At 48.2% G+C, this 24,925-nt stretch overlaps 1 protein-coding gene across 1 annotated transcript in view; it reads right to left on the bottom strand.

Moving 5' to 3' along the window:
- The window catches only part of LOC149354083 (nose resistant to fluoxetine protein 6-like), a 267,897-nt gene that overhangs the window by 5,857 nt on the left and 237,115 nt on the right, over nt 1–24,925 (bottom strand). Inside the window, exons 11-13 of the mRNA XM_089577449.1 lie at nt 17,294–17,416; nt 15,135–15,255; nt 7,321–7,507 (exon numbers count right to left, since the gene is read on the bottom strand). Of these exons, the coding sequence (XP_089433575.1) occupies nt 7,321–7,507; nt 15,135–15,255; nt 17,294–17,416 (431 nt within the window). The remainder of the gene's footprint in view (nt 1–7,320; nt 7,508–15,134; nt 15,256–17,293; nt 17,417–24,925) is intronic.

The raw sequence follows: 24,925 nt of genomic DNA, 5'->3' as shown, positions 1-24,925 counted from the left end.
CGGGAAGGTAGACGCGGAGACGCATACGTTCGACACCAATTCGGCGGGTAAGGAAGACACTTCTGACGTAAACATGGAGGCCGTCCCAAATGCGTCGTTGAACGCATCACGTGCTACCGTTCCCGAAGGTTCCCGCACCCAATTAGGTATATCCGCCACGCGTGCGGCGCGTCGTTTAGAATACAAGAAAGAAAGAGAAGAAATTAAGGTGTGCGGAACTCTCTGTACCTGCTTCAGCGTGTTCCAGCGCCGAGGGGTTCGTGTTAATCCGGGGATTATTAATTGGCGGCGTGCGCGAACGGTGACAGCTTAATCCTTCTGTTGACAAAACCTGGGCAAAGAAGCCGCTCTGCTCTCCGCGACGGGCTAATGACGTGATAGCCGATACGGCCAAAAAATTCCTTTTTTTATTTTTTTTAATCAAGTGCACAGTGGGGTCCAATTCAACTAAGGAAGGCTGTTAAACCAAAAAGAGAACAAGTGATTTCATTATGTTATGTGTGTTATAGGTTAAAGACTGCTGAGGTGTCGATGCCACATTAAGGAACGTACAGGGGTCCTAAAGTAGAAAGAAAGTTTGTAGCAGCATATTTGTAATTTCCACTCACGGAATGAAAGCCATGAGAGCCGCGTACACGAATAAGATTGCGACCTCAGCAGGCCCACTGTTTCGTAAACATGTTTTCGATACGTAGTTGTTTCATAAGCGTCCTCTCTAGCCCCGGAGCCTGTATTTTTCCATGACCAAGCGAAGTGGGGCAGTTAACCGGTCACTTGAGTTCGTTTGAAACAGTGTGTCGCACCTTTCTACATTACTGCCACTGTGCGTCACATAGGAATCATCAGTGCATTCCGAATCCACGCAACTCAATAAAGGCTGAACTCCATTATGCGCTGGTAACACACTCTGGTAGCTTCTTGTGGTTTTCTAGATGAGATAGCGAAATACTAGCCACACTCTCGTCCCGAGAATTTTATGTGGTCAGCGTTCATGCCTTCTGATGGGAAACGAGCAGCGCGTAGCTGTGGCGATTTTCGTTCTTTTTTCCTTCCCGCCTTCTCTGCGCATATAATTTTTCAGGGCACGCAGCGGCTTATTTTACACGTGTGCACTGGCGTTGCTGCCTCGGAGGCACCCCACCGTCACCACATGTACAGTACGGTCCATTGTTAAAGGGAACATGCGATCGCGTGCTCTTTGCGCTTCACGAAGCCCTGCCGCCTAGATGCGGCGAGAATAGGCGGCATCACGCGCATGCGCGGAATGACCAGCCGTCGTGCTTACTGCGCATGCGTTTTGTGCCGGCAATTCCCGCAAGCTCTCGGCGGCAGCGCTCCGCGAAGCACGGAGGCCACGCGATCGCATGTTCCCTTTAACAGTGGACCGTACTGTACCGTTACGGTATGCCGTACATACAACGAATCATATACGCCACATGGGAAACTGCGATCAAAAGAGCGCACACAATCGAAAATACAGCGTTGCTAGCCGGCACGCCGAGATATAAAGGAGTCGCTTGTAGAACAGCTGTTTTATCGGAGCAAACATCGGTCACACCAAGTTGAAGAGGGCTCAGCAGTGCGGAATCCACACCCATCTCCTATCTTTGCAGTTGACGAAACGGGAGACAAGAACTGATGCTTGCACTCTGCGAATTTCATTTGATCTAAAAATGCTGCAAACATTTGAATCGTATTAACAATTGAGCGGGTAAAGAAACTGCAGTTAGCAAACTTTTTTAGACATTACAAGTAGGTGCGCACCGGCTTGAAATTTGAGATTTATAGGTAAACATCCGAATAAGAAATTTATATTGGGTAAAATCGGGCGCCAGCTGCGTAGCGACGTCTATCAGATCACGTCACTCTGTGGCATACGTGTCACGTGAACTCATCTGTACGGCACGCGTTATCCGCGCAGCGCTGCTCGGTGCTGCTCGCTGTTCCTGCCGGGGCGGAAATGAGGTCACGTTTAACGTGTGCCGTGGAATAACGTTCACTGGTGGCCGTCACTTTGAGCTCAACGCAGGTGTACGACTTTTGAACTGCGCGAGAAATGGCCAGATTTTATTGAGCCACAGCGCCGAGGGTAATCGCGTTTTAGAAATTCTAAATACTGATATCGCTCTTAATAATGATTAGCTATATATATATAATTTCAATCATGCAGATGCACATCTGTATAAGAAGTTAACTATTAGAAGTTACTTAACCGCCTTACTCGTTGCCTGTTTCCTAACTTCCGCCAACACTTATTTTACCATAGTCCAATAGCACTGTTTTTATCTCAAAAACCCTCAAAAACCGTGGCGTATATCGATGCGTCCCACAAACTGGACCTGGGCTCCACCGCGTATGCCATCCCCACGCTCCTCCACTATTCAAACCTGCACCTGTGACACCATCCTCAATCCCCCGCACCATCCCCCTCAAGGTCCTTCCTATAGAGCAAGCCCTTCAGACCTTCCACAACTAGCGCAAACCTCAAATTATGTACTCTACACTGACTCCGTCCTCCGTTCTCTGCAAAATTGTGCCCTATCTCCAGATTAAAGTATCACGAAAGCGCTCTCTTACACCTCTGTCGAGCAAGAGTTGCTATAAACGTAACCCCTGGCCATTCAGGGATCGTGAGTAGTGAACTGAAGTTGGCCAGTGACATTTGAAATCTGGCGCCGGCTATCCTTTAGGTCAGCCGGGCGACGAGGGCTGATCTATATTATACAAACGCACCATGTACAGCCGGTCAAATCTTTAGCTGGCGTGCGCGACGGCAGCTTTTTCTGCGCTCCTGCGCTTTGTGAGGAAGCAAACTTGGGGAAATCTCAATATTAAGCAGGGCTTTAGTGAGCGTTTGCTTAAATTTGATATCTTAGCAAGTTTGCACCGTCATAAGCTGCAGGAGCACTGAAACCGTGGCCATCACGCACGCCAGCTAAAGGTTTGGCCGGCTGTACACTTATAAGAAGTTCGGGTTTTACTCCCTCCCCACCCCTTCTTTGTGCTGTTTTGACATTTTCGCACCTCAGCCACACATCGTTCCTAAGATACGAACACCTTCATCACCCTTGCACGTCTCTACTTTATCGCCTTCAAGCTTTCATGCCTTCATTGCCATTTCTTATACGCCAACGTGAAACACTATTTTTTCTGCTTCCTCTTCGCTGGCCTCTCGATGATCAGCTAGCTTTCCTCCACAAGCCACCAACTTGCCCGTGATTTTCTTTCTCTCCATGCTTTTCTAGTCACCATGAACTCCTGCGTGAAGCTACAGGAGAGCTTAGTAGAGTACCTGTACAGGTAGATCAGTGAATGATGCTTGCTGTACGAAGACACATTGGCATTATTCACACGCATATGGCACAGCAAAAAAGGGAGATCATATTTCTGCATAGTCTTGCAACACACTTGGAAATGCACTGCGAAAGCATAGAGTTCTGTCCAAATTTACGTTTTTTTTTCGGTGCAACAGAGAAGCCAATGATTAATATACGATGCATAATATTATATAGCAAGCTTGAATTGTAGGGATATGAGATTTTCGGGTTTTTTCACTTAGTAATCATGCACGAGGTGCAAAGAACAAAAATGGTGAGGATATGCTGCTAATTTATTTATTACGCCACTTTTTTGCCGAAAGTTAAGGTTTCAATTGCCACGACCTGTGACGTCAAAACGAAGCACTAAAAACCATCATAAGCCGCCTTTGGTGGCCACAGAGTGCCATGGAGCAGTGTCACAGTTCTTAGAGTGTTCGTGATTGTTTCTGGGCAATTTCATTCAGAGCCGCTCTTACTTTACATTCCGCCTCAGTAAACCTCGTCCTCTAGCTGCACCGTTGATGGTTTCGTCGGGCTTTACAACGTCGCCTATTCATTCAAATCATTATCACCAGCTAGTATTCAGCCCCAAATGGAAATACGAAGAAAGCCATATCTTGCAAACTATTACCTGATTTAACAAATTTCGAAAAAAAAATAATAAAAGTTGTTAGTTGTGCAGAAGCCGAAGCAAAGCTTTAGTTCTGAAGCCTGTTCAAACCAGCTGGATCCTTCAGTTCATCATTACTTGACAAGTAGGTTAAAAGAAATAGGGATGTTTGTAGCCATGCATTATAAATAAGAACTTCCCACGGGAAAATTGTACAGCAGCGAATGAAAATTAAAAAAAGCTGAGCTGTCTCTAAATAAAACCACGATTCCGAACATTTTCCGCTCTCCGAACGAACGAATAGAAATGTTCGCGCTGTCGCTCGACTCGCAGCGCAGTTGTGCGCGCCACCACATTGTACCCTGACAAAGCATTTTGCGGGCACCGCCATGCTGTACATAATTTAGAAGATCCGAAAAAAATTATGTTCCTGGTTTTCCGGACAAGATTTTAGTTTCTGCTTCTGAGAACAATCATTCTTAACTGTGCTGACGGTAGGACTGGCTCTTGCACTGCGAAGGCAATGCTAACGGCCAACCTGCAAGCCGAAAGGATTTATTACCCAGCTCTGAAACATGCAATACCACAGTGAGTTAGTGCAATATATATGTATAAACAAGGTCCGAGAAGGCACTATGAACCAGAAGTTATATGCTTCGAAAGTAGACTGACACAAGCTTAAAAACAGAAGGGTTTACAGGCGTTTTAACTGGCGATGAGTCTGGTTGATTTCTTGGAAGCTGATTGATACATAAAAAATTCACAAAAATTGAAAACTTAATAGGATTTATTTGAAGTGCAGTACATTGGCTAGTCCTCCGGCCGAACACTCGTGAAATAAATCCTGTTGTTTTCCATTTCTGGTGAAGTGTGTGTGTGTGTGTGTGTGTGTGTGTGTGTGTGTGTGTGTGTGTGTGTGTGTGTGTGTGTGTGTGTGTGTGTGTGTGCGTGCGTGCGTGCGTGCGTGTGTGTGTGTGTGTGTCTGTGTCTGTGTCTGTGTGTGCGCGTGTGCGTGCGTGCGTTCGGCCGTGCGTGCTTTCGTGTGTGCGTTCGTGCGTGCGTGTGGGTGTGTGTGTCCATTTTAAAAGGCCAGCGCTCTTTATATGGTTCTTCTCATCAGCTATTACGTGCGTGCTGCTATAAAAAATAAAGTGCCAATAATCATTTCGTCTCCACTGTTCATTTTTATGCCTTTACTTCTACTCAACAACACCGAATATTATAAAGTCATGAGCTAATTACTTCACTCGGAAAACCAGCATATCGGAAGACAACCTTCAAAAACACTTTGTTTGTCTCATGCTCGCAGAACGGGTAAATCTCGTTCAATCTATGGCGCATGCGACAAGCACGAGTTCGTACGTATTCTGCAGCACGGTCGCTTTTGATCCATTGTTCATGATGGGTAATTTTTCTTACGCTATAACTGCACGAGGCTCTCTTATGTTGCTGAGCATCAGTGCAGACATTATCTAATTTTAACCTTTTGAAACGCAAACTTGCGTTTCGTGGAAAACTAAAAAGTTTGATTTTTGCATGAACAAAAATGTATCGTCTGTCGTAATCTGTAATACAAAAACTAATAAAGCGCTTCCTCCCATTACATGAATAACTTCCTGAATGGTGCGACTCTGCATCGGCCCCGTGTAATGAATGATTTCATATTAGAAGACTGCAGCCCTGTCGCCATCGGCAACGCAGTAGAAGACGAGACAGAGCCGCTGCCTTGGTGTCGTCTGTGTACCTCAGAACGCGCGCAGTGACCTTGGCTGAACGAGACAGTTTTCAGTTTTCTCTCCTGACAGCAACGCATTTAGCAGCTGTCTTTCCCACTACGTCTATAAAATGAATAAAACATTTCTTTAACTCAGCAGCTATATCATCGCTTTCTTTACCGCCGTATCGCTGCTTTATGGCTCAGTAAAAGGATTCATTGAAGCCGAAAAAGTATTGTGCGTCGTGCAGCATACCCGATACCTTTAGGTCTCAGCCGGACAAAAAACCGATTAGCACAGACGCTGGCGGCTCACTGGCGCATGCGAATTGCAACACAGGCGGACTTTGCAAGCAAAAAACAAACAAACACACGCGGACCAGACTTTTTTGCACGCATAGAAAAAATAAATCGAGGGCACACTTAAGCTCCATTGTAAGGGTATGACGCGAGAGCGTAAATAATTGTCACATACGCGCAAGGTCACTCTCCATTTTATATTCATAGGTCCCTGGGAGCCCTCGTACCCCTACTGGCGCAGTGGTGAAGTGGGTAAGCGATGCGCCACTGCCTTGCGATGGCAGGTACTCCAGCGGTGGGCCTTGTTGTGGCCCAGGCTGCTCTTCCCGAGCGACCAATCAATAATTTACCTGGCGCCTGCCACGGTGGGCAGTTTTCTCACCATCCGTTGGGCAGACTGTGATGACGCAGCAAGGTCACGTGACCTAGGTGGCCCGCCTGCCTCCTCGGTTGCTCTCTGGGCACCACCTGCCACAGTCATGCTCCTGATTTTTTGCTCACAAAGCCGATGCCGACAACCCTGACACCGGATTTCTGTAGCACGGTACCTTTAGCTCTATAGCGGTAAAATAATTTTTCTTTCAGCCAGCAATTTCTCGAGCACCAAATGAGCTAGGTCATAAGAAGCACGGCATCTGATGAGCAGGTAGAGCTGCACTGTACGCTTCGCAACGTCACAACTCCTTACTCAGAGCGTAGCGAAGTCTCCTCCATTCCACTAAGCGAGTGCGTTGCGTTCTCAGCCCTGGCTGTATATTGTCGCAAGTGGAAGAAAAAGACGAAGAGCGATTGCCGCGCGCCGACGGCAACGTTGCTGCTGGTGGACCTGCCTGTTTTTCTGTACCCTGTGTCTCCACCTGTTCTCGCCGCGGGCATGTACGTCAAGCCGTGACAATATACAATTGGGAATTAGGGAAGAAAATTTGGCCACAGTAAAATACCAACGAATCATCCCCCACATGAATTTTCGAGGCGCATACACGCTCACTTTTAATGGCTGATACCTGCCTGTTTTTGTTTTTATTTTAGTTCAATGGCTTGCCACCTCTCACGGCTTCTGTTCCTGCAGGACGCCTTTGCTCTGTCACCGATAATGAAACACCGCCAGTGGCCAGTTTCCTAGTTCTAGCGGAGAGGTCCACAATGTCACGAGAGTATATTCAAAACACAATGCAAGAGTTGTTCACTTCTGGCTGGCTCACTATTGCGCCTGTCGTCCACGCCGCGGACGTTTTTCTCGTGAATTCTCCCAGCACGCTAACGGCTCCCCAGGCCCAAGGAAACGCGAACGAAGGCGACGCTTTTGCTAAAGCTTGACTCGCCACTGCATGTTTGAGCATGCGCACACGCGAGGGCAGAGAAAGGATCGTGCTCACATGCTTTCCCAGTGACGCAGGCAAAGGCGACCCACGCCACAGCGAAGGCCCACACGGTGCGGTGCACGGCTGCGTAGAGCGCAGCTTGCGCGGTATCCACGCCGTCGCCGCAGTTCCACCGGTACGCTCCGAACACCACCGCCACGGCGCACAGGAAGGAGCAGACCCAGCCCAGCGCCCGGAGGATCTGCGACACGCCGTCCGTGGCCTCGCCTCAGCCAGAGCTCGGTGGCTCCGCCGAGACCGGAGAAGCGGCAAGCACCGCCCGGTCGGAAGGGAATGGGAAAGCGCCAGCTCACGTTCAAAAGGGAGTGTTTCTGCTTCTTGACGGCACGAAGGGCTTTTAGGCTAGAGATCGCCTTCCACAACCCCGTTTTAAATGATACCTTGGCGCGTAGATTTTTACTTGGCACGATTCGTAGCATTATTTCTTTGCACATCTGTCGTACATCTGGATTTAAGCAATGTGTCACACTTAAATATCTAAGATTGATACCTCTAAGCATAAAATCTGGTTCTAAATTCTACTGTAATGTACTCCGTTGCTTAATCAAGGGCCGGAACTCTAAGAAGGATTCGCCAGGACAGAAAGCTTCTTACTGGGACCATGATGCAAAGAAAAGCACATTTTTGTAAAATAAGCTGCAAGTTGAATGAAATTGCGAAAATGGACATTACGCGGAAGCACAAGCGTCTAAAGAAGAGCGCATAATAAGGACTTCTTTGACACACACGCACACGCAAAGGATTGGCGCCTTATCGTGGTATCTGGGGCGAGAGGTACACAAAACTCCTCTTACGTAAGGACATTTCGCGCCTGGCCAGCGCCTTTCTCGTTGGCTGCCACAGTTGACCGGCTGTCGAGCACCGGCAGAGCAGGCAGCTCTCTTACGTAAGAGGAGTTCTGTGAGTCTCGACCCAAAAGTGCATCGTTATATACTTACAAACTGGTCAGCAACATCTCCTGGTTCGCATGCAGACGTCGGCGTAAACGTGTGGTCAATACTTCATTGCGCAATCAGTGTTATACCAGTAAGCTACGATCGCAAATAACAGGGGGAAGGTAATCCAGCCAGTCTTCTTGCCTACTCCGGAGCAAATCACCTAAAGAGAGTCAACATAACAGGCAACGTGAGACAATTGCATGTGCGTGTGTTACGCATCTTAAATGAAACATAAGCAAGCAAGCGAGCAAGCGCATAGTGATAATTGTTCTTTACCAAGGCTACAAAGACTTGAAGGAATGATGTTTTTTCTCCACCATTTAAAGGGATTCTAAATGCGTAGTATTTTTAAGAACCCCGCTTCCGCGCCTCCCTTCAACTAGCTCTTCCTCTTGTTGAAGTTCTTGCGCGCTTCCTTAGGCTTTTCCTCCTTGTCCTCTGCGTTCTTCTTCGTGCTCCATTAGCAACTGCTCCTACCGGCCATATCACTACCGTTTTGAGTACCCGTGGCTGCCAGTCTCTCTCGGCACGACGGGCGCATTTGGTTCGATTCTCTAGTTTCGTAAGCCATAGCTTAGTTCAAGTAAGTGTGATTAGTTAAGGTAGTTGTATTTAACACCCTCCCTCTCGCCTGCTTAAGAAGAACGGGAAATGGAAAGAGAGAATTTCCTTAGAAGGGATTCACAACAAATAAAGGAGAAAGAGGGCGGCGAGCTCTACTGAAATGCCTGCATGCACATGCAGTAAGAAAGGGACTCTCCTTGGTGACACGACGTGACCTCTAAGAAGAAAGAACGCCAGTCATAGATTTATTGGAGAAAAGAAATTATCGAATAACTGCCGGTGTAAGGCTACAGGACGGCTAAAGGAGACAAACAAAACCCTTTGATCTATTTTTCTTTAGTGTCCCTTCATCCGCTTAACATGAAGAAAGTAAACCTACATTCAAGAAGCTTCGAGGTTTATGACTAGCTGTGGTGCAGTGTAGGGATGTGCCACGTGGTGGTGAAAACGCGGCCGACACCAGACAGAGCAGACTAACGCGGTACCGTAGGGAACTCTTTATTTGACTCACTTGCGCCCACAAAGAATTGGACAACCCGGCGGTCGTCGAAGAACAGAATCACCCTGACACGTCGTCGGACGGTCATGGCTAGCAGTATTCGTCTTCAAGGCGGCGTAGGCTGCATGTAAAACCGAGGTGCCCAGCTGTCAGTTCGTCTTGGGAAGCTTGTCGAATTTCTTCGCTAAGGCTGTTGAGAACGACGAAAAGGTACGCGGTCTTGCTGAGGCGAAATTTTTCACCAGGACGTTGATCTATGAGAAGAAGGACGAAAGCTGGCGCTTGAATGCTCCGGATGGTGTGGCGGCCTAGCCTTCCAGGTACTGGACAATCTCTGTAGCTAGGTGTCCGAGCGCTGATGAGGTGAGAAATTGCTGGTGCTTAATGGTTCCAGGAAGGCGTCGTCATCGGCGTCTTTTGGTGGCGCCTCGACGAGAGCTCGTGGCACGCAGTCTGCGTCGGAATGCTTCCGCCCAGATTTGTAGACTAGAGTGGTGTTAAATCTCGGAGACGCAGGTTATCCAGCGAGGCGGCCGGAGAGGTCTTTTAGATTGTCAGGCGAGCACAATGAGGGATGATCGCTGACAACTATGAAGGATCGACAGTACAGGTATGGCCGAAAGTTTGATGTTGATCATACTGTGGCGAGGCACTTCTTCTCAGTAGTCGAATACCTAGCCTTGGCCTTTTTCGGAGAACGGCGAGCGTAAGCGATTACTTTTTCCATTACACCAATTATCTGAACGAATACGGCGCCTAGACCGCCGTTGCTTGCGTCAATTTGTGTCTCGGTCTCGGTGTCTTCGTCAAAGCGGTCAGAAAACGGAGGGAAATGTACATGGCGCTGAAGTTTCTTAAAGGCTTCCGCTTGTGGCGCTTCTTTTTGAATGGCACGTCTGCTTTTGTCAGCTGGGTCAGAGGATCGGCGATGAATAAAAGTTCTTGACAAACCGTCTGTAATATGCACACAGTCCCAGAAATCTGCAGACGTCTTTCATGTCGTCAGTCTGCAGGAACTGGGCAATGGAGGTTGTCTTCTATTGGTAGGGGCGTACGCCGTCCTTGCTGATTATGTGACAGAAACAGCACCGGCTGATAGGCGAAGCGATAGTTAGCGGGCTTCAGGGTAAGTCCGGAAAACTTGATTGCATCTAGTACTGCCTTCAACCTCTTCAAGTGTTCGTCGAAGCTCGTCACCAAGACTACAATGTCCTCTAGACACACGAGACAGGTTTGCCGTATGAGGCCTGCCAATACCGTATTCATTACTCATTGGAACGCCGTTGGTGCGGAAGGAAGCACAGAGGGCGTGACCTTGAACCCGTACAAGCCGATTGGGGTGATGAATGCTGTCTTTTATCAATCTCTTTAGTCGACTTTTATCTGCCAGTACCCGCTCTTCAGATCTATCGACGGGAAGTGCTTGGCGTGGCACAGTCAAAGTATTGTCGATTCAGGGTAAGGGACTGACGTCTTTCTTCGTTATGTAGTTCAGTCAGCGGTAATGGACGCAGAACCGCAGAGTGCCGTATTTCTTTCTCACCAAAACAATCGGTGCCGCCCAAGGACTCTTCGAGGCTGGATGTTGTCGTCAAAAAACACTACTTGCACATGATTTTGAAAGGGTTGTTGCTCTCGCGGCGACATACGGTTAGGGCTTTGGCGGAGAGGTGAAGCGTGTTCGTCCTTTACAATCCATTGTTTGGTAGTCACTGTTTGTAGGACATTTGACGACGATGAGGCACTCGTAACTTGGAAGAACACTACGGATAAAGTTTTGTCTGTTCCTGGGCAGGTCTTGGGTGATATCAGAGGCGGGCGTGTGGTCTTTGTTTGTTGAATCTTCTCGGGATCGGTCGTAGAGGCCGAAGGAGTCTCGAATGTCGGGTAGTTCTTTAAAAAGGAACGTAGGGCTTCTGCTGAGGTGTCGGCATTGCTCATTGAAGTTTGTGACCAGCATCTCAGCTCGTCCATTCTAGAAACGAGCGATGCCTCTTGTGGCGCCCAGTCCGCTGTCTAAGAGCAGCTGCGTGTTTCTCTCGCTGATGCCTTCGACGTTCTTGGTATTCCCGGTACCCACGGGGAGAGTCAGGTTTCAATGGTGGGACACTCGCTTCTTCATTGAGGACGCTCAGAGAACGGAATGCTCCAGGGGTGCCTCCGTGAGCACGGCTTCGTCTGTAGAAAGCGTGATGAGCTTGCATGGAATGTCTATGATCGCTTGATTCTCAGTCAGGAAGTCCATGCCAAAGATTGCATCGCAGGAACAATGCTTCAGTACTACGAAGGTCGTAGGATAGATACGTCCGTTAACCATTGATCTTCCAACGCACTGCCCTGGTGTCGTAATAAGGTGACCTTCAGCGGGGCGCATTTGCGGGCCATCCCAAAGGGCCGTCGATTTCTTCAGCTTGCCCGCAAACGGTGCACTGATGACACAGTATTCCGCTCCTGTGTCTACCAAGGTAGTTACCGTCATCCCGTCGATAACCACGTCAGGTTTTCTTGTTCCTGTCCTCGCACTGAACGTTAGCCTTGAAGTCTGGTTTTGGCTTCGTGGTAGGCTCTGATCGCGGCTGGGGCACGCCGTTGTCGTTCCGCTGGGCGGTTATGTCATTTGGAAATCAGGTCGCGTCGTCGTCGAGTTTGCCTGTGTGTAGCTTCGGCGTAGTGGCTGTGGCGTCTTCTGTATCCAACCCGACATATGAGCAGTGGGAGGTGGCCCTGACCAGCGAGACCCTGGATCAGCAACTTAAGTTGGTTCAGCAAGTCCGTCAGTCAGCTAAAGCCAGTGGCGCCTTGGACTAGGGGTGCCACCCAAGTTGCTCGAGCAACCTTCCTCGTTTTACATAAAAGTTTTCTCTCTCTCTCTCTCATGTGGATTAGTCAGTGGAGGATGTTCGTAGTTCTACTGGAGAGTGACTTCTCCTTCAAAGATTGCTCTCTCCAGTTTCCTCTACGAAGCCAGGGGGGCCTTCTGCGGCCGGCTCCTGCGATGAGAAGAGTGTTGTTGATGGCGATGGTGAGCGGAACTGACGGCTCAGCATGCAGTCCTCTCGACGCAGGTAGCTGTACAGGTGCGGCCAGAATAATGCGGAGCACAGGAAGGATCGCGGAGCAGCGGAAACGTGCTTATGCGCGCTGCCTAGCAGTGGCGACAGGAACTATCTTAATTTGGACGCGGCGAGACGGCGCCGGTAGCACGGACCCACTTTTTCCGCAGGCCTATCAACATCACAGCATATCGTATGCAATCCCTTGCTCTGTGATCGACTGACCCTCTGCTGACAGCGTCATGCGCTTCGTTGCCCCGTTTCTCGCATCGAGGAGCGGCGCGCGCTGTAAACGGGCGCAAGACGGCCGTTTTGACATTACGTGTTATCTCGGCCCTTCAGTCCACACGGCCACCGCTTTGCAGTTTAATCGACCGAAGCTGTAGTGAGCACGCCTGGATGAAGGCAGCACCTGGCGGTGTTGCTCGAACCAGCTCAGCATCTTTCGAACAATGATAACGGCAGGGTTGCAGCAAAGAGGGGGACTCGGCGGCAGGCGCTCTTGCCGCGCGCGGATAGCCAGGGGTGTCTTTGTTGTGCTGATAGGTGGCGCTTAGATGCAGTTTCTGCTAGCTTGGCCGCCTTTCGCGTGCTCCGTATTATTTTGGCCGCACCTGTACGTCTGCGTTGGTTGATGGCGGGGCCGTGGTCGCGGAGCGCCAAAGGAGAAGTTTCATTCGCATGTGAAGGCTGTGGCGAAGGTGGTGGCTGGAATCAACGCCGTGAAAGCAGAGTAGTTAGCGCTGATGGGGGTCATCCAAGCGTCTGCTTTCCTTGGCCCGGCTTGTCGAAACCTGAGCGGGCGGGTGGGTGGCTGTTGTCATCGGGGTGGTACTTGGGGCCCCTGGGGTGGTCTGTCGAGACGCCTCTGGCTGCGTACCGTGGCGGCGTAAGTCATGGCCATTGCTTCTTGCGTCGAAGTCATCGCTTGAGGAAAGCCCACTGCCCGCTACACTTCTGAGCAGACACCATCCCTCAGTGTTGCGAACTCCGACGGCATTGATGTCGACGGCAACAGAAGGCGCAGTCCTTCTCAGACGATTTCACGCATAATTTCCTCAAGTTGCAGTTGTCGGGCGGTTGTTGTGCCCGGGTGGATTGGACGGTGTTGTGCCGGGCGGTTTTATTGATGGGCCCGAGCTTCCACGCTCTTCTTAATCGTACTTGCTTCCCTGGTGAACTACGAACGGTTGTCAAGGGATCACGCACTAGTCCGGCAAAAAGTTACTGTTTGACATCCCGCATAGTAGTTAATTTTCTTTTCCTCTGCCATTTCAGGTTCAACAGGGCCAAACAGGCGTGTCCTTTCTTCGAAGTAAACGGTGGCTGTCTTATATGAGTGCTGGATGCCAGCTTGTAGGAGCAACTGAACCCGTTCCCTTCTCAGGATGCTCAGAAAAGTCTTCAGGAACTTTCATAAATGCGTCCTAGCTCGTTAGAGAAGTCTCGTGGTTCTCGTAACGTACGAGTAGCCCCACGAAGTGCAAAAAAATGTTTTGGAGCTTCATAGAGTCATCTAAATTGTTGAAGGCTGCTACTCGCCTGTACTGGTCTAACTTGTCTTCTGCGTCTTCTCCTGAGATGCCGTTGAAAGTGGGCGGCAGTCACGGCTGCTGTAGGATAACCGGAGCCGGTGCTGTAAGCGGGAGCATCGTCGATGTCGAGGCTTCCTTCCGTGGTCGAGTGCGGTCTGGTAGTAGAGCGGTCTCAAGAGGCAGCTCTGGAGACGTCGGCTGCTCCGCAGTTCGTCTTTGGTCGGGGCGGCATCGATGGCATTCCCGGTGTCCATCTCTTGGGGACTGCTCAGGGGATGAGGATGCCAAAAACATCCGTAACCCAGTAGCTCCACCAGATGTGACGTGGTGGTGACAACGCCCGGGAAACAGATAAGCAGGCTAAAGTGGTAAAAAAAAACGAACTCTTATTGGGTTGGTGCCCGCAAAGAATTGAACTCAATGGCTGCGATAGCAGCAAGCGTGCTAGCGGTTGTTTAAGAACAGGATCACCATTGCTCTCGGCCGCGCTCAATTTAAACCAGACGAAGAACTTTCGAGATAAAGCGCAGAAATCACCTACCACAGTCGCGAATGACGTCGAAGCTGTTGCACATGGCTGATCGCACCACGCGTCACAAACTGACGACGCCGCATCGTGGCTGCTTTGAGCATGAATAAACGTTAGAAAAGCTTCAAGCCGGTAATTTGGAGGTACGCTGAAACATCACGGGAGTTTAGAGGATTTGTGCAGGTAATTTACGGGGGATGCGAGGTATAAGCAACATAAAGGAGCACTTGTCTCTTCCTATACTTCTTACATCTCCATTAATTGTCTTCTTTCTCTTCCTCTCATCTGTTTTTCTGATGAAAACCATCGCTTTCTCCTTCCATTTTACAAAAGCTAGCCTCTGCTGTTGTTTTCTTTCTTTTTTTAAATGAGCTACATCCCACGACAACGTAAATGAGCAAGGGCTCCCACAAGAAATGCTATGCATTTAGAACAAGGACAGATGGCAAGAACGAATGCAACAAAATGTGCTTTTTATGGGCTTACCACAGCCGTTGGACGTCATCAAACTTTCAAAAGAGCACCCTCCCACAAGCCCCACTAAGCAGTATGCGGCAATCGCCAAAGGCAGTAACTCATACAGACCGGGAAATGTCTCACTTGTGCGATAGAATGAACCCTAACTTCCTTGGGGTCAACAGACAAAATACCTATTCCAGCTGTTCGAAACTGTCAGGAAAGAAGTCTTACCGGGTTTAACGTGACGACAGGCTTCCTGGTGACTATACAGGCGAGGCCAATGCCGATGCAGAAGGGGCCCAGATGAGCCCAGGGCTTTTGGTACATGATGTCTTCCATCATAAGCCGTGAGCTTTAGGATATGAAAGAATGAGAAGACAAGGCGTAACACCAAAAGTGAGCGAACGATGAAAATCTTACTGTCCATTCCGTCGGGGCCATGTTTAAAATTTGAATTACAGTTGCTTTGAAGCCACAAGCGCAGACTGCAATAGGCGTTTAAGTTGCTGCTGCTGCCTGAGTGATTGCTGAATTGATCAATTGATCGATTTGGCTTTGGTTCCGTATAACCAAAAGACTGGTAAATTTGTGACCCTCAGCAAGACTTGTCATCTTCCGGCAGTGTTTTGTTAGCCATTTAAAAAATACGAAATGTTTACACTATCGCTGCATAAATCGTTAAACTGCGTGAAAGCTTGGAAGACAGACTGCTAGAGTGCTAGCGCGCAGCGGCCCCTTATGTCTAGACCACTACTTATATCTGTGTTGAGACGTCACCACTCTGTCATATCGTTCAGTTCACTCAGGGTTCACCACCGCCTGCACACGCGCATGCAAAAGCTAGCTCGCGCCTTCCATTTATAGGTTAGATGTCGGGATGACGTACAGACCTGTGCGCTTGCTCATGAGTACGCAGAGCGCTGGTGCATACGCTCTTGACAGTACCTCTCCACATCCACTGCAGTCTTCGCTGTGCACGCGTAGCTCCAAGAAAGCGCAATACCCTCTTCGCATGTACGCTACTCCTCCTACTAAACCTCTTGCTTGGTTCCCAGCAATGGCGCAAGCGACATAATCTGGCTAGGAGTATAACAAACCGGATTCATTGATTTTGAAATGTTACTTCGTGCTATTTGTTCACATCAGTGTCGGGAAGATGAAGTAGCCGTCTATGACTTCTCATTCACATAGTAACCTCTCTCCCTAATAAGGTGTTCAAAATCAGATTTTCAGCATTTTTTAAAACAAACGAAGAGCGCACGAAAGCATTTCTGTTCGTTAGTTATGCAACCAGCTCTGCAAAAAGTGAGATCACAATTGTCTCTACATCCTGATTAACTAAAATCAAAGAATATTCGCATCATACCAGTTAGCATGCGTTTTATATTATAAACTTACTGGTGGTCCTATCAGTAGAGCATTCCATTTGACGGAATATTCGTAGCACAGATGTCTTCCGAGATATGTGCTTCCAAATTTCTAACTTCGTGTGATTGTGCATGTAAAGCGGTGATAATTGGCGCAAACCACCTCTCGTCGAGACGCAACTTTTGCGTTTGGCGTCTCCTCTGCAAACAGCGTAGAGCACAAAAAAAAGCACAGATAACTTACCACTTTTCTCTTTTGTTGAGCGATCGAAGAAACGCAGTGAGAAGTTACACGTCCATCGTCAATGTCTTGCAAGGAAATTACGCGCCCTAAATTGAAAATGTGGCGGCGAATATCTCGGAACATGGTAGTGTAAGGATTCTACCGTAGTGGCTAGTCTAGAAATACGGCTGTCTGTAAGCTTCCTAGAGTATAAATTGGCTATTTGCAGCGAGTAAAACGTTTAATAACGGTTTCTGTGCATTAAGAGCTTAACGATGACCATTACTATTTCACTTTGTGTTCACCTGGCACCTTAGCCTACGTGCAGAAGCTCCTTTCATGAGCAGCTCATTTGTTTTTAAAAAATCTTGACAGCATAGTTTTGAACACCCTGTATAGCTGTTTAGGTGGGGATGTGTGTCGGTTTAGATGGTTATCGCTTTTTTTCATTATGTGCATGATGAACAGCAGATGCTATAGCGTCAGTGCACATAAGCTACGCCACTCTCCGCGATATACAAATGTAAAGCAAGCAGAGCGGCGTGGCTTATGTGCACTGACGCTATATGATCAGCTATTCATCATGCACGGCCGGCTCTTGTCCGCCAATCACGCGCCTCTGGTAAACACTGGGTGCCAACCAAACCATGGCGCGCACTTTCGTACCGCACCATAGAGCTGCAGACTAAGCCCCGGCGTTGGGCTTGTCCCCTGAGCATGCTCACTCAGTTCGCTCAGATAAGCGTCGGGTGCGGTCAGGAACAGACGAGGGATTGCGCCAGCGACAGCGTGATGCTCACTTGATGTCAGCCTGCGCGAAGAGAACGGTCGGCGGTAGCTGGTAGGTCGTGGTCAGCACTCCCATGGAGATGACTCCCACAGCCACCAGGGAAGCGTTCAGCACCACGCCCACGAAGAAACGCCTGCGTTACAAAGGGGTGTCATCATATGGCTTGTTCTTCAAAACATAACTGCTTCCACTGAAGCTCTTGCAAGGGTTCGCCACGGTAAGGATTCAAGTCGTTATTACGCCTGTGTTTACGCTCGATGTCACTGTGAAATACCTTGCGTTTTCTTATGCTTGGCTGTAATTTTACATGGAGTTCATATTGCAAAGCAATCGGTACAAGCCGCGGAGGCTGAGTGGCTGTGGCATTCTGCTACTGAATCCGAGATCACCGGTTTCATTCCGGGCCGCGGCGGATGACTTTAGATGGAGGGGAAATAAAAAAAAGTGCCCCTGTACTGAGAATTTCGTGCACATCAATGAACTGCACGTAGTCGTGATTAATCCGGAAGCAGCACCAAATACAGACTGCACGAAACAAGCGAGGAACTCTGAAGTGAACCATATACTCGTATCAGAGCCCTTCGCTCTTTTTAGGATTTTAGGCCCTGCTAGACACCCACGTGCCGTATGCAGTGAGCCCAGACCACACCTGTAGCGTTGTGACGTACAGGAAACCACTACACCCGAACAGTCGCAGTCGCTAAACAAAAGTCGGAAACCTAACGTTCCCACCCCGAATCACGCACTGATATACCTAGAGATTGTCATAGATTTCACGCCGCTCACAGCCTTTCACGCCACTTCAGTCACAATAATGCGATTTACCGTCAATCTGCGGATTCCACCGTACACGTTAAAGGTACGCTGAAGACATCTCCATCCAGTTTTAGGAGTGTAGATGTGTAGGCCAGTTGGTGAGACATGAAGGAGCTATTCATGATATTGTTCACAGCGCAACAAGAACGGGAAAAACGAAAGACGATAGAGTAACACAAACAAGCGCTGACTATCAACTAGTTTTTATTGCAGAAAAGAAGGGGTAAATATAGAAACACTTATCAGGCACACAGACGTTTTCTGGAAGGCACGTGGGAGTTCAGATACCTTAACTCCCTCTCGGATAAGGCAATCGAAGGGCTGCTGATACATAGACTGCCTTTTTGATGAATATAAAAGGCCTCCATGATCTCTCGTGTTACCTTATCGCCGTGTCGGAACAGGATGCGCGTGTTACTATAATCCGGTACGCATTTGCACTCCTTGCACATAAACGTAGACTGTGCAAGGGGGTCACCTCTTGCCCTCCTTTCAGCATGATCTTTCATATGCTCGCATTGGCAGTTCCTGCAATGGGCGCCTGTGTGGGAAAGGGGTTCATCTTTTCTAGTATTTTCATGCTCCAACAGGCGCTTATTCACACACCTGCCGGTTTGGCCGATGTACATAGCCCCGCATGAAAAGGGAACCTGGTAAACCACCCCTACTTCGCAGGGTACCGCCGGGGACAAATGCCGCACCTGGCAGGCACCCCTCTTGCCTTCTAGCCTCTGGCTGATCTGCTTGCACATCGTGCTTAGCTTCCTGGGCGCAGAAAAGACGACGTCAATGTCGTATCTGCCTGCAACTTTCTTCAGCCCATGTGATAAGCAGTGTGCATATGTGACCACAGCCGGCCTTTTCCTCTTTTTGCCTTCTTTCGGCTGAACGCCATTCTTGAGCTGCCTGAGAAGCTTTTCCGCTGTTCTAGAAATGAGTCGGTTAGGGTACCCATTCACACGCAACCTGCTTGCTTGCGCCAAAATGCTCTCTCCCATTCTCTCATGGCAAGATTTCCGGAGAGCTGATTGCAAGCAAGAAACGGCAATGCCCTCTTTTATGAGCTTAGAATGACCAGACCGGAAGTTTAGCAAGGGTTTGGCTGTCCTCGGGCGATACCACCAGCACACGTGTTTTTCCTCCCCACACAGTGCCAAATCCAAAAACTGCAGTTCACTGTTGCTGGGAACCTCAGTCGTGAACTCTAGCCCACGTCCACACTCCTTAAAAATCTTAAGAACGTCGACCAGACTCCTAGGCAAGCTGCCTGTTCGGGTGAACACCAAGTAGTCATCGACATATCGAAACACCCGAACAACTGACTCATCTAATTCCCTTTCAATTGCCTTATCAAACCTACCTAAAAAGATGTTGGCCAACACCGGAGCAACTCTGGAGCCTATGCAAACCCCCGACGCTTGCACAAAAGCCTCACCCTCCCAATCAACCACTGTTGCAGACAGATAAAAAGACAAAATCTCTAAAAAACTTTCAACTGAAACACCGCATTTATCAATAAAGGCACTTTCGTCATTGTCCTGTGTAATGCAAGTCTTAACAGCTTCCATGAGTTCAGAATGTGGCAGGGAATAATACAGGTCCAGCACATCAATGCTGAAAAACATGCAGTTACCGGGGTTATCTGCCTTCAGAAATTCAACCAGCAAGTCCAAATTGGGAATAACGAAGGGGTCCGACACGCACAAAGAAGCCAGTTGTCGCTGAAGATACCCTGAGATGACATGCTGCCAAGTCCCCCGTTCAGAGACGAGGGAACGAAAAGGATAGCCTGGCTTGTGCGTTTTAGCGGTGAAAAAAACTTCCAGCTGCAGACCCGTCGACTTGCTGACTGCTTCTGCCTGCTTGTTCAAGCTGTGGCGTCTCAGCAATTCCACTGCCTGCTTCTTCACCTTGGAAGCCTTGAAGGTATGCTGTCTGAAGTTCCTCCGCAGGGCTTCCGACGCTTTTTCCGCAAAGGGCCCCGCAGGACGAACAACAAAACATCCCTCCTTATCCGATGTCATCAACCTCAAACCGCTTTCCGCCAAGAATTCCATGACATCCTTCATGCTCCCGCTGTTTCGCTGCTTACCATGTGTTCTCTCCAGCACGTCAACGCAATCCACGGTACAACGGGGGCGCATGTCCTCTGGTGCGTGTCGGGCCCCTTCGTTATTCCCAATTCGGACTTGCTGGTTGAATTTCTGAAGGCAGATAACCCCGGTAACAGCATGTTTTTCAGCATTGATGTGGTGGACCTGTATTATTCCCTGCCACATTCTGGACTCATGGAAGCTGTTAAGACTTGCATTACACAGGACAATGACGAAAGTGCCTTTATTGATAAATGCGGTGTTTCAGTTGAAAGTTTTTTAGAGATTTTGTCTTTTTATCTGTCTGCAACAGTGGTTGATTGGGAGGGTGAGGCTTTTGTGCAAGCGTCGGGGGTTTGCATAGGCTCCAGAGTTGCTCCGGTGTTGGCCAACATATTTTTAGGTAGGGTTGATAAGGCAATTGAAAGGGCATTAGATGAGTCAGTTGTTCGGGTGTTTCGATATGTCGATGACTACTTGGTGTTCACCCGAACAGGCAGCTTGCCTAGGAGTCTGGTCGACGTTCTTAAGATTTTTAAGGAGTGTGGACGTGGGCTAGAGTTCACGACTGAGGTTCCCAGCAACAGTGAACTGCAGTTTTTGGATTTGGCACTGTGTGGGGAGGAAAAACACGTGTGCTGGTGGTATCGCCCGAGGACAGCCAAACCCTTGCTAAACTTCCGGTCTGGTCATTCTAAGCTCATAAAAGAGAGCATTGCGCTTTCTTGCTTGCAATCAGCTCTCCGGAAATCTTGCCATGAGAGAATGGGAGAGAGCATTTTGGCGCAAGCAAGCAGGTTGCGTGTGAGTGGGTACCCTAACCGACTCATTTCTAGAACAGCGGAAAAGCTTCTCAGGCAGCTCAAGAATGGCGTTCAGCCGAAAGAAGGCAAAAAGAGGAAAAGGCCGGCTGTGGTCCCATATGCACACTGCTCATCACATGGGCTGAAGAAAGTTGCAGGCAGATACGACACTGACGTTGTCTTTTCTGCGCCCAGGAAGCTAAGCACGATGTGCAAGCAGATCAGCCAGAGGCTAGAAGGCAAGAGGGGTGCCTGCCAGGTGCGGCATTTGTCCCCGGCTGTACCCTGCGAAGTAGGGGTGGTTTACCAGGTTCCCTTTTCATGCGGGGCTATGTACATCGGCCAAGCCGGCAGGTGTGTGAATAAGCGCCTGTTGGAGCATGAAAATACTAGAAAAAATGAACCCCTTTCCCACACAGGCGCCCACTGCAGGAACTGCCAATGCGAGCATATGAAAGATCGTGCTGAAAGGAGGGCAAGAGGTGACCCCCTTGCACAGTCTACGTTTATGTGCAAGGAGTACCGGATTATAGTAACACGCGCATCCTGTTCCGACACGGCGATAAGGTAACACGAGAGATCATGGAGGCGTTTTATATTCATCAGAAAGGCAGTCTATGTATCAGCAGCCCTTCGATTGCCTTATCCGAGAGGGAGTTAAGGTACCTGAACTCCCACGTGCCTTCCAGAAAACGTCTGTGTGCCTGATAAGTGTTTCTATATGTACCCCTTCTTTTCTGCAATAAAAACTAGTTGATAGTCAGCGCTTGTTTGTGTTACTCTATCGTCTTTCGTTTTTCCCGTTCTTGTTGCGCTGTGAACAATATCATGAATACTTACCAACTCGCCCAGATTTCTGCTTTGATGAAGGAGCTAGACACAGTCAGTTGCAAGTACCGCCCTGTGTCGTTTTCTTTCTCTGCCCGGTGTCCGCTGCGGTGTCTAGCTCCTTCATCCAGTTTTAGTTCGTAGTAAACACCGCTTCCGTGACTTTTGGTGGCAATCTTCCAGCAGCAAAATCCGCACTTATTTCCGAGAAATTGGTTAATGTTTTTTTTTTTCACGCCGATTGATTCAAATACGGGATGTTATGGCCAAACGTGAATCTGGGATCATAATCTAAAAGTGGATGGCGGTGTAGCCTGCCCTCAGGGATCCGTGCGAAAAAAAAAGTGTCTCGGCGACCCCGCAGTTTGCTTTTGAAGACGGCCGATGATGGCAATACGTCTACTTCAATTTTTATCTTTTGTGTCTTATATTAGGTATATTTTTGTTTGCAGTAATTTCCTTGTGATTATAAAGCGATAATCTGTCGATGCAAGCTGTCTTATTTCTTCCTTTTTTTTCAACACGGAAAGACCCAAACCATCTATGTGCAGACATAGGGCGCGACTCCAATTCTGCTGCTATCAAGGTATTCATCAAAAAAAAGTCTTTTATGTACTCGAGCAACCCACGTGTCAAGTAATACACAGAACAGAGCGTTTGAATTATAAAAAAATGAACAGATTCATACCCTGACGCATGCACCGATAGAGTAAGGTGCTAGGATGGTGTTTTTTTTTTAGTTAACTGCGCAGACCTAAAAACAAGCTGGAGGTCCTCGCAATCCATGCCCCCTTTCTCAGCCTTGCTCTTTGCCCATGTCTATACTTTTTATTCTGTTTTCGCTCAGTGTGGAGTATGCGTGGGTGCTTTCTGTTGCAAAAGGTTTTCCTCGTTTCTTCTTCCGAGAAATATACCGTCCTTTCCAAACGTTTTCAGGTCACTGGGCTTGTTTCTGGGTCTTGCAGAGGGGCTTGCATTGCACCATGAGAGTAAGGATATGTTGAAGGGTGATGGGAACTTTCATACTCACCTCTTCACACCCTTGAACTTTGGTCATCATCATCATCATCATCATCAGCCGGTTTACGTCCACTGAAGGACAATGGACTCCACCCTTGGTCGCCAGTAAGCCCTGTCCTGCGGCAACTGCGGCCATTTTATACTTCCGATATTGCCTGATCTGATCTCCCAGTTTGACTTTGCCGCCACTCCTGGGTTTCCCTTCCCTTGAAATTCACTCCACTACACCCATATGCCATTTATTATCTGCCCTCTACACTTAATGCCTTGGCCAAGTCCATAACTTGTCTTGAATTTTACCCTTGACATTATTCACACGGGTCTGATTTTTAATCGGCGCTGTCTTGTTTCTATCTCTTAGCGTTATCCCTGTTTAATTTTCTATAGCTCACTGCGCCATCCTCCATTTAACTACAGACCGGATTAAACTCCAAGCTTTACCCACACGGGTGAGCGCTAGCAGGGTACAGTCATTATGTACTTTCCTCTCAACAGATATTAGTAACCTGTTATTTATCATCTGCGATCACCTGCCAAACGCACCCCACCCTATTTTTATTTTTCTCGTTATTTCTTTCTTATGGCCTGGGTTTGCCGTTGCTATACCCAGTCATGATAAATGTGATCTTTTAGAAAACGACCTACCGTTTTAGATTGCAAATGCACGTTTAGGTAACAATCACGCGCTGCCATTCCTCTCCAGAGTTACTTAGAAGGAAAATACTATCAGGAAATTGTAAGTTAGTAAAGCATTCCTCATTAACCATGAAGCCAAGATCTTCCCCCTCCAACCTACTGAATGCTTTCTGTAAAGTTGAAATTGCAGGTGCCTTTCTAAAGCTCTGCTTTACTTCCCGGCAGCAAACTGTTTCAATGGATGGTGTCACTTATTTTCACGTTATGCTTAACAGGCGTCCCAGCTAAAAGTAACCAAGCTTTAAAAAAAAAGGCAGGAGTGTCCTAGCCCTGTGAAAGCAATTGACGACCGTAGTGAGTCGCATGGCGCAGTCTGCAGCACTTATTTTTTGCTCTCCAAGGTTAATTAATTAGTAAAGAGCAATTATCTAGTCTCTTAAATATTTCCTTCAAAGACAAAGTGGCAATCTAAATGTTGTAGGTAGCCTTGAAAAACAGTTGGCAGTATTGTTAGCGCCAAAGGTGCCATTTACATTTCCAGCCCATAAAAGTATGCTGTCGCATGAGAGCTGTCGGCACGTATCTCTCCTCCAGTGCAAACGAAAAGCCCCGTGGGTTACAGAGTGCCGGAGGGAAGTGGATTTTGTGCTCTGAGACGTTGCTTGGGACACTGAAGCAGTGCCGCGGTCACGTGAAAGCTTTTGCATTTTGAGAGGTTTCTTTTAAGGCCAGTAAGAAAAACTACGCCACATGACTGGTACCTGGGTGAAAATATTTAGGCTGGCTGTTTTTCATGGCGATCTACAGATTCCGCATTGACATCTTATTACTGACATCAATACTTACAAATTAGTTAACTGACCGCTGATTATTGCAGTAACGTATGTTGCCAGACTAGTTGGTTTTGAGTTTTTGAAAAAGATATGGCGCTATAAGTACACACACAAAAAGACGTGGAGGCGAAGGACAGGCGCCAGCTTGCAACTGTTTATTCCGAATCTTACCAGAACAAAAAATACTGCTGACTAGGCCATGCGACTATCAAAAGCCCGCAATTGGTTTTAGTCGCCATGGACATTATGTTTAATATTTTAATATCTCGGTTACTTTTAGCCGGCACGCCCTGTATATTCTAGCCTGATATTTGTTTATGTGGCGTACTGAATGATATGCCCCTCCAATTTCATTTTCGGTCGGTATTCCGGTTCACTTGAAGCCAGCTCATTTCAACTGCTAATTATGAAGATTTCAAAGTCTTTCGCAGGTTAAGTTCAAAGGATTACGCACTCACATATTTTTAAAATCCAAAAAATAGAAGACCGGCATGTTATTATGCCAAGCTGGCATCGGGTTTTGATGTTCTGACATCCTTTGTGCTTACCGTAACACAGAAAAGCGCTGCGTAATTTAAGAATTTGTGCCATGTGTGAGGAGTGAGGGGATATG

The sequence above is a fragment of the Amblyomma mixtum genome, chromosome 3 (assembly GCF_055824585.1).
Source record: "Amblyomma mixtum isolate Tamu chromosome 3, ASM5582458v1, whole genome shotgun sequence".
NCBI classification, from domain to species: domain Eukaryota; kingdom Metazoa; phylum Arthropoda; class Arachnida; order Ixodida; family Ixodidae; genus Amblyomma; species Amblyomma mixtum.
Note: the sequence above shows the minus strand (reverse complement) of the source record. Positions and strands in the feature narration are given on the sequence as shown.